Source organism: Neolamprologus brichardi, chromosome 2 (genome assembly GCF_056152115.1).
Source record: "Neolamprologus brichardi isolate AB-2024 chromosome 2, ASM5615211v1, whole genome shotgun sequence".
NCBI lineage: Eukaryota > Metazoa > Chordata > Actinopteri > Cichliformes > Cichlidae > Neolamprologus > Neolamprologus brichardi.
Genome location: NC_142105.1, coordinates 31,936,168 through 31,946,176, shown reverse-complemented (window position 1 = coordinate 31,946,176; position 10,009 = coordinate 31,936,168). Strand labels below are relative to the sequence as shown.

Genomic DNA, 10,009 nt, shown 5'->3' with positions numbered 1-10,009 from the left:
CTTTATTTTCTTTTATTCATGAGAAATTATTTACCATAAAAACAGCAGGTAAGTTGTTTTCTTCCACATCTTTAGACGATCATTAACCACTAACTTAACGACTGGCATGGTTTTATCTTTCACGTTTTTCTGATAAGGAAACGCTCGAGAATACAGGAGGTCGTAATTGCACCTCATATTTTTCCAGTAAACCCGTTTCCTGTTAAACTCTTGCCAAGAAAAATATTTTTTTGTATCCTGCTACACGCATGCATTCAAACAAGGGTTATATACAGTAGAAACCGTGCATGAGCCGTGTAATCAGTTGTCTTGAGTGGAAGATATACGATTATAAGATCATAATGAATAGTAAATATACTCCATTTGTGAGTATTTTGTAAAGTAAAAGTTTTTCACCTTCTGTCAAAACCTTCACATTCAGTAGATCTAAGAACCAAGGTCCTCATCTTAACAGCATAAATTGTCCCTGTAACTTTAGTCAAGTACTACAATAATGCAGCCTAATATGACACAAATATATACATATATATAATATATATGTAGCCTCAGTGATTCCTTACTTCACAATGGAAAAAAATGGGGCAAATCCCTGAGCACCACTGATTAAAATGACCCACCATGCCTCTGTACTCCCTTCAGAGTAGATGGAGGAAGGTCTGTAAACACTCGTCCTGTCACACTGGTTTCCCTCGATGTTTTCACATTTCTCTTCTGAAGCGAGACAAAGTTCCAACTGATTGTTATCCTTTGAAATATGTGAATGTGCGCTTCCTGTTTTTCTCTCGTTTGCTTATTTATTTTTTGCTCAGAAGTTCTCCTTGTTGAAGTAAAATCTGGTCTTGCGAGGATCCACGTCTGAGTATTTAGCACATTTCTTCTCCAGGACTTTCCCCAGAGCTTCAGGGCCACACAGGAAAGTTCCCACGATGGAGCTAAAACACACAGAAAAACAAAACAAAGCTGCTTTATCATCATTCAAACTTTTATTCCATTCATTTATTTTACAGCTATGAAAACATGCTTGTTTTCAGATTCTACATGCTGTTACAGTCAATAAAACACACACAGTGGATTCAGCCTCCTGCAGTTTGTGTAGTTGGTGTTGTAGACTTTATATTTAAGCAGTTTAAAAGGTCAAATCCTATTAATTCAGACTTAATAATCCATAATGACAAAATCAAACTTTTTTAGTCTTTCCCTCAAGTGTAATGCACAATATATTAATTACTAGGGATGCAACGATACCAGTTTTTTCAAACCGATACGATACCGATACTTGGATCTGAGTACTTGCCGATACTGAGTACAAAAACCGATACTTCTACCACACACACACACACACACAAATGCAATGAATTGGAAGACAGGTTTTATTCTATTCTCTGCCGATAAAAAATAAAATCTTAATAAAAATGACCACAAAAAAATTTCAAGTGAAAAATAAGCACTTCTGTTAAATTATTGCAGAGTCTCCACATTGTAATTTAACAAAATATCACTGAACTATCGGCACTGTCTCGAGCTTTCAGAATAATAAATAAACACTTCTGTTTATTTATTATATTTCATATCACAGCTCGAGTATGCTGAGAAGACGGTTCAATCCTATGTTTTCCACAACCGGCATTGGCTGGTCATCCAGAGCGATAAAATGAGTCAGAGCCTCTGTTATTTTAACTGCCCGTGGATTTTCTCTTGACATTTTTCATCGCTTTTCCAAAACCTGAGTTAAAGTTGGCTGTTCCACACTGCTGACATTTTGTTTAGCCTAGCTACAGCAGCCTCCAGTTTCTCTTTTTTATCTGGAGCCGCCAGTCTCACTCGCCTAACCCTGTGCCTGTTTAGCGTGGGATGTCCCCCTAGTGGCCAATCTAAAAACTACAACAGAAATGACAAGCCACCCTCTGATTAATGAAATAAGTTGGTATCGGTTCATGGTATCGGTTAACTTTTACGAGTATGAGTACACACACATTTTACAGTATCGGCCCCGATACCAGTATCGGTATCGGTGCATCCCTATTAATTATTATTTCATTATTAAGATGACATTTGAGACAATATCATCTTTACATTAATATTATTAGAACCAACATATTGAAATAAGCAGATTTCACTGTGCGAGAATTTATAAAATGGTAATACTCATTATCTTTATTATCAGTGAAATGAAAAAGTAGGTCGTTCAGGCCATATAAATGCAACTGAGTTGAGCTATTTTAGTTAACTGAAGAAATATACAGAACGTAATGGCATTTGTGCTCTGAAATATTTAAATTTTCAAAGCTTTAAGGTAACTTTTTAAAAGTTCTTGTTCTTCTGAGTCTTTTTAAGCACTCGTTTGAATCCAGAGAATTTTTTTTAAGCTTACGTGGGGTTCTCTATGCGGACTTGTTCAAACTCCTTGTCCCAGATGGGCCGGCCATAGTGAGTCTTCTGTTTGAGCCCAGTGACTACATCCGTGTCCTTATCAAAGTGAACCATAACGTGAGTAGCCTGTGGAGGGAGGAGGGAGAGAAAAAAACCCAGTGAGCTTGAGATGAAATGACATCAAACTGCTGTTGTGGACTTTGGTCTGAGGGTGGAGTAGGTTAATGACTGATTCACACACGTACGTGGCTCTGATCCCATCCAGTCAAGTAGAGTTTATAGGTGAGGAAATCCCCCATGCCTCTCTCCTCCATCTCTTTCTCCAGCACCTGTAGAAGGTCGGCAAACCACTCAAAGGCGTGCGTTTCCCGACAGAGCCAGTAGAAATAAATCTGAAACCAGGAAGCAAATGCATGTTAAACAATGACTCATCCTCTGGCATGGGTGTGCTGTTTAAAACACAAGCGTCTTTATTTGCAGGACAATTGAAGGCCCTGTGTTAGGTTTGAATAGAAGACGTGAGCTGCTTTGATCTCACACAAACATAAGGTCAAAAGCGTTTGATAACTAACACTAAGGTTATTGTTGTCCCAACCTTAAAGAAATAATCTTTATATGAATTGGTTTCATCTATTTCATAATAAGCAGGCTGATGGGGAGCAGTTGGGTTAAGTTACCTTCCTGGTGCGCAGTTTAGGATCAGAGTCTTTGAACTTGTACCAGATGGACTTGAGGATGGAGGCGAACGGAGTGACACCGATGCCAGCACCGATCAGCATGCTGACCTCGTAGTCGAACACGTCCTCGCTGGCTGTGCCAAAAGGTCCATCCACACCCAACCTGAGGGCAAAAAGAAGTTTTTTTAACAAGAAAAATAAACTACAGGTTTTGAGATGTCTTCAAAGAGCTAGCTGTAGGTCGTCAAGAAACGAGTTGCTGGATGTGACTTTGGACGTCAGTATCAGTTTGTAGAGGTTTTGATTTTTTGCAGTTTCCTGTGGTGCACTCCAAGGCTCCCACTTAGGCTTGTTATAGTTTAAATATACATGTGTTGTTGCTTATTGCTATGCTATAATCTTCAGTTTTTGTTTGTTTGTTTGGAGGATGTAATATTCTGAATGGCAACACAATTTTTCCAGTTACATAACAGAATGACAACATTTTTTAGCAATAATCAAAAACAATTAAAGTACTTGTAGTACTCGTCTGTGAAGGTTCTCAGTCATCCAGGTCATCGTAGTCAAAGGAGCTTGCAAAGAAAAGCGTCTGGACTTCTTTAAGTTACTTGAAGACGTTTCACCTCTCATCCGAGAAGCTTCTTCAGTTCTAAGGTCAAATGGTGGAGAGTCCCAGATATAGACACAGACTTAACAATGTGGTGTTTGCTGTACAGTGCAGCGAGGAATGCCCAGATCTCTACATTGGAGAGACCAAACAGCCACTTCACAAGCGCATGGCACAACACAGAAGAGCCACCTCCACAGGACAAGACTCAGCATCCATCTGCATCTAAAGGTCAAAGGTCACTCTTTCAAGGATGCCAATGTTCACATTTTGGACAGAGAGGACAGATGGTTTGAAAGAGGAGTGAAAGAAGCATCTATGTCCACTGTGAGCGACCATCTTTGAACAGAGGCGGTGGTTTACGACACCAACTCTCTGCCATCTATAATCCAGTTTTGAGTTCCCTCCCCAGACGCCTTAACGCCCACTCACACCCTGGGCCATCTGACCTCAGGAAATCACATGATAAGGTGGGGCCAGGTTTCACAATGAACTCACCCGAAACTCTGGCTGATTGGGACCCACACCCAGTTCCACACCTTGGCTCAGGCGATTAGAGGATCATCAGGGGGTCCTTTTGTCCCTCTGTGGGGGGAAACTCCCACTAGGTTTATATCTGGGACTCTCCACCATTTGACCTTAGAACTGAAGAAGCTTCTCGGATGAAGGTGAAACGTCTTCAAGTAACTTAAAGAAGTCCAGACGCTTTTCTTTGCAAGCTCCTTTGACTACTTGTAGTACTCGTTAAACTCTTTGGCGTAACTGGGGAATCTGTCTGAAATATGAGTGTCATTTATGACTGTGTCAAAATTCACATGAGCAAATTCATTTCATATATGTATTTATTAGCGTCTGTCTTTGTTATATTAGCTAACTAACATGACAATCATAGCCATAAGTGAGACTTGCAACACACGAGTCAGGTCAGACTTAGCAGTCCCATTTAATTAAAGCCCTTTATTTCAGACCAAATTTAATTGTAAAGTTGATATTGCTACGTCATGCACTTATTGTGCGTTTTTGTGGGCGACTCTGTCCGTCTCACCTGAGTTTCAAACTGCATTCCTGAACTTTGGAGACGACTGCTGGGAAATCGGTTTTTTTTAATTTGTATAAGTAGGTAACCTGGATAAATGCCACATACCAATCCACACCCTTTTTAACCTCAGCTAAACTGCAGTGGCTGTTTGTTTTTATGCATGCACAATACTCATTCATGCAAGAGTGAAACTGTAACCTCACCGCAAAGATTGCAAAAATACCGTTTGATCCTTGGCTCTAAAAGACGACACTGTAACAAAGTGCAAACTGGAATCCGGTACAATAAAAACCCTTGAAACAAAGCTGCGATGTTGATCTTGTGAGAAAACTTAGTCACCATGGATCTCATTACAGTGAATAATCGTTCCATATATGTAGGTTAGTTGGTTTAACAGCCTCCATTAAAGTATCTGGAAACATGAAATTTGATTTCTCCTAAAAATGTTTAATAATGGCATCAGTCTGGATACTTTGTACACAGTTATGCGCTTACACTGATGCAATCTGAGTTTGTTATCTTGCTCAGAGATGCTTTGACATTTGGACTCTTTCTTGAGAGTCACGTACTTGTGTGTTGTTACAGTTTTAGACAAAAACAATAGTTTTGATTTTACCCAGAAAAATTAGAAGCTTAAACAAAACAAATTACAGGTAGCTATAGTTACCTCCTCATGAAACATTTACAGTAACAGATTGGATAAGGTCAGATTGTTTGACTCACTTGGGTCCCTCTGCTCCCTCTGGTACCTTCTTCATGATTTCAATGAGTTTGTCGGTCCAGTCGCCTGCCGAGCGGATGTGGACGCTGAAGAAATCCTCCTCGGGCGCAGACGTCATGGTGAACGGGTGCCACTCCAGCTGTGAGATGGCTGGGCAGTTGACGAAGACGTACTGACCCACGTCCATTTTGAAACCATTCTTTATCAGCTGCAGCTCCAGCACTTTAGAGGGTCGCATGACGATCTGAAGACAAAGCACATGGGTTAGGGTCCCGTGCAAAAAGAGTGGAAGAAGCAGCAGGTGAAATGTGAGTCTAACGTACCTTCTTGTATCGTACTCTCTGCATGTAACGAATGAAACGAACCAGGCGCTCACAGAGATAAATAACCATCGGGCCAATCACATACATCCAGGTCTGAAAAAACCAAGAAGAGGTTAACGAGGTTTCACTGATGACGTTTTTAATTTACTCTCTGTACAAAAGGACAAACCTGTGGAAACCCTCCTGCAAACTGAGGGATGGGACACTCAGGAATCCGTCCCCAGTCATCAGGGCGATCTTTACAAAAAGTTGTGTTGTGTGGCGGATTTGTCCTCTGCTGGCTCCTCACAATGCGCCTGCAGGTGCAAATTGCACAAATGAATCCTGCATGCAAAAATAACAACCTGCAAGCCAAAGTCAACAAAGGCTGAAGCCCGTCTCGTACCCGGCTCCGTGGAAGACGAGACCGGCGAAGAAGACGATGAAGAGGTGGTGCGTGTACCAGAACACTTCAAAGTAGCTGCGTCTGATGACCTCCATGGAGGAGGTGATGATGAGGATGAGCGCGAGAGTGATGACGACACCGGTGAGGCCGGCGATGGTGGTGAAGGCAAAGTAGGTGGGAATCTGCTGAGGATCCTGAGACACAAGCACACGCGTGAGCTTTCAGACAAATTGGTCACAAGTTCACATCCAACGGAGGATCCCCATATTTAATTATTGTTGTTGTTGTTTTAGTTGTTTTATTTAAATTGTATTATTATTTTGTCTTCATTAGACACAGTAAAAGGGTCTCAGGTCAAAAATGAACCTGGGTTAACTACATTAAGTCATGAGACATGCGGTCGTCTGCTCCACCTGTGAGCGAAAGCGGCACCCCCACATTTTACAGTTTGATAAATGATGAGTCCTGTTATTTGTTTTATGCAAAGCTCTGTATTTGTTGAGAGATGCGTTTTGTTTCATGTCAGTTTCGGAGCAATCAGCAGATGACTTACGAGGTTGGTTATACGGACTGGATTCAGGTAGGTGGTGTTTTCTGTGTCAGCCAGCTCGGACAGAGCGGCGCTGAGCTCGTCGCCAAGACCTTGTCTACTGTTGTTGAACCGCTCCAGGTTGAACAAGTGAGCGATCGTATGAACAGCTGTGACAAGACACAGAGGAGACACGTTGCGGCTGCTTTATGTAGGAAAAAAAGGTGTGAAAAGTGTTTTTAACAAGTTGATCAAAGGAAACAGTTTCAAATATGTGCAGTCGCTCGTTTGAGAAAAGTTCTTAGTCGTTTCTTTGTAACTCGTCTTGCCAAAATTAATTCCAGATCTTTACTTAACACTTGTTGACCTGTGTGTGTGCTGTGTGTGTGGCTGCGTGATTGAGGGAAGGAAGGGAAGAAATTCATCTTTCTGTCAGTTTTACTGAAACTTCACAATAGACTGAGATACGTTTTACTGTGAGACTTGAGTAAACATGTGCTTATCACTCATGTAGGCACATTTGCAGAGTGTGGCGAATAGTTAACACCCACGCACTTCATTTCAAAAATGATGTGCGTGGGTGTCACTTTCTTTTCAAAAACACGTTTTTGAAAAGAAAGTGAGAAGTTTGTCTCTTTGTCTTTTATTGTTGGAGCATAATTGATTGATTGATTGATTGAATCTTTATTTTGAACATGTTGAAAAAGTGCAACAACATAGAATTTAAAGAGACAAATAAACAAAGCAAAACAAAAAGAAAACGAGCAACCACAACTACAAATAACTTTCATGTTCAAAAAGGAGCAGGAAGAAGCATAAGCTTATTTAGTCCCACCCCTTTTCCACTATCTAGTAATCTATAGACTACAGAAATACCTCCTTGCAATTACATTATATGTCATGTGTATTTTTTTTAATTAATTATAATAATATAATTCATATATATATATATAATTCATGTCGCTGTGACTATAGCACAACTATAGCACCTAAGAAACAAAACAAAAACAATAGACAGAAACAACATTGAAATGTCATCTTTAAACAGAAGAATATCGCCAGATTTTATTCCAATATCTACTTAAAAGAGACATGAGGTACATAAGGAGGAACAGACGCACAATTTCACCTTACATTGCGTTCGCCATATAAATTAAATTCACCATTGCATACCTGTCATCAGAGCGATCGTGTATGCCACCAGCTTGTGGAAAGTCAAATTCTTGTCCAATTGTTTCCTCATTGTTCTGCTGCAACGCTGAAAAGACAAAGAAAGAAAGGGAGTGAATGGCAAAACATGGGAGTGACATTCTTGCAAAACAGAAAGCTACTGAACCTGAGCACAAAGCACAAAGCAAATTGAACCTTACATAGTTTGACAGCATGAGAAACCTGCACAAGCATGCAGAGAACATGCACTTAGGAGTGCACCACAGTCGCTCCATATATCGGGTCTTGAGCTTAACGTGGGAATGCTTCACTAACATTCAGAGATGAACTTACACACTTGCTCTACTTCTCTCTGGGATAACTTTCTCGGAGATGAAATGACGGTTTGGAAGCATGTAGAGGCTCCAAATGCTCACCGCCAGCAGCCACAGCCGCTCTATCACGTGACGCATATTATGAGCTGGGTTACGCTATTTTGCAAGTTTTGTGAGATGGATCGGATTACATTTATTACATAGCCGATCCAGTAATTTAGGTCAGTATCGGACCGATACCGATACGTAATATCAGATCGGTCCATCACTAATAAAAACATGAGGAACTTACCACAAAAGAGCCTCGGAGCAGAGACAGCAGGTTCCTGCACACTGGGAGGAGGATGAGCATGCAGTTAAAGTTGAGGACAGCTGCAGGAGCTCTGGCCCAAGGCAAAGCAGACTAAAATAAAAAGCATCTTCATATGAGCATCATTTCACGAAAATCACAGAAAATGCATTTTCTTATATACTTAAGTTCCTATTTCCATTTAAAGGCGTTACCCTCCACCACATTTGCCTTATTGCTGGACCCTGCCTCTCACTGTTGCTAAAAAAAAAGTCTGCTGTCAGTTAGAGAAATTTCCCCCTTAATTTTTACACATTGCTTATTTAAATAACCATTTGGGGTCCAACGATGTTGAATTTTTAATATGGCAACATTCTAAGAAGTACTTCTGTGTGATTGCACGGGGCTTGAACACATCAAGTTGCAGTTCACATGAATTAAAATACATTCGGTATGTGATAAAGACGTTTATGCGATCAAAAAAGAAGAATCTTTTGCCTCCACATCTCACAACTTATGGGCAGATCAAGGTACATGCTTCTGAGTCATTTAAAAATCAGTTGAGATCGAAGTTACAAACAAACGTACTTTTATTGCTATAGGATATGTTTCTCTGACAGTTTAGCTTAATCTCTTGGAGATGAAAGGTTGAAGAGACGTTCAAAAACCATCATCTTTACAAGAATGGGACAGACAACACTCTCCAAACGAAGCACTATACATAAAGGGGAAAACATATATATATACAAATAGTCTATGTGTGACATAAACTTCGTACTTGTCAGGGTTGATGCAGTTTAACATCGACACAGAGCATTTAAGTTAAAAGCTCAACACCATTGCTGTTCTCAGCTATTTACATCCCCGTTCGTCTGAACTTAAATTCACTCAAAGAAGAGAAGCAGTAACTGTTTTTGGTAAAAGTAATGAACCGAGCATCATAACAAAGATCTTTACTCACCCCTAAAAGATGACGCGTGTAGAAGAACTGCGGGCCCAAGTCGTAGAAGAAATAAAAATACACAAAAAGGAAGATGTTGATGGCCATCCACACAAACTGCAAACACAACCAGAACCATATTTCCATCACACAATGGTTGCAAGCATTGAAAAAATGTATTTAAAATACGTGACTTTGCGCGTAAAAGCTGTGCGTAAATGTCCCACATCTGCGTTTACAAACCCCCTGAGTTGAAAAATGAAATCGCAAACGTGTGAATATGAAAAACTTACCAGTATGAAGGCTGAAAATCCGTAGTTGACAATGCAGTTCGCCATGTTGAGCTCTTTATCTCGACTCGAGCAGCTTCACTGCATCCTTTAAGCTGCGGGCACTTTTATTTCATCCCCGCTTGTCTGGACTCCTCCTTCATTTACAGGTGTGTGATGGTGATGAGACAAAGAAACAAAAGCAGCTGAAATTGCGCTGTTCAGGAAGTTTTCCTGAGTCTTGCTGATCGCATTCCTACCTCCTGGGTCAACTGGATCAACTGTCATGGATGGCAGGAATGAGGAAGTATATGTTGCACAATACCATATATCTCACTTTGCCGATCGGCTATGCAGGTCGTTCTATGGCAAGAAC

At 40.5% G+C, this 10,009-nt stretch overlaps 1 protein-coding gene across 1 annotated transcript; it reads right to left on the bottom strand.

The window, feature by feature from the left end:
• Window positions 1–6: 6 nt before the first annotated feature.
• On the bottom strand, window positions 7–9,827 carry nox1 (NADPH oxidase 1). The gene is made up of 13 exons (XM_087851365.1): window positions 9,658–9,827; window positions 9,386–9,481; window positions 8,428–8,538; window positions 7,825–7,909; window positions 6,676–6,821; window positions 6,123–6,316; window positions 5,907–6,033; window positions 5,738–5,830; window positions 5,417–5,658; window positions 3,048–3,210; window positions 2,616–2,762; window positions 2,372–2,496; window positions 7–932 (listed from the first exon to the last, which is right to left on the bottom strand). The coding sequence occupies exons 1-13, from the start codon at window positions 9,700–9,702 to the stop codon at window positions 806–808; spliced, it is 1,701 nt and encodes a 566-aa protein (XP_087707491.1). The 5' UTR covers window positions 9,703–9,827; the 3' UTR covers window positions 7–805.
• Window positions 9,828–10,009: the final 182 nt, after the last annotated feature.

What these genes read in the sequence shown, in the direction of transcription:
- nox1 (XM_087851365.1), bottom strand. Translation starts at nt 9,702, where the DNA reads ATGGCGAACTGCATTGTCAACTACGGATTTTCAGCCTTCATACTG. An exon ending in GATTTTCAGCCTTCATACTG is followed by an intron (nt 9,482 to 9,657) that starts GTAAGTTTTTCA and finishes TTGTGTTTGCAG; the next exon opens with TTTGTGTGGATGGCCATCAA. An exon ending in GAGGGAGCAGAGGGACCCAA is followed by an intron (nt 3,211 to 5,416) that starts GTGAGTCAAACA and finishes TTTTGCCCTCAG; the next exon opens with GTTGGGTGTGGATGGACCTT.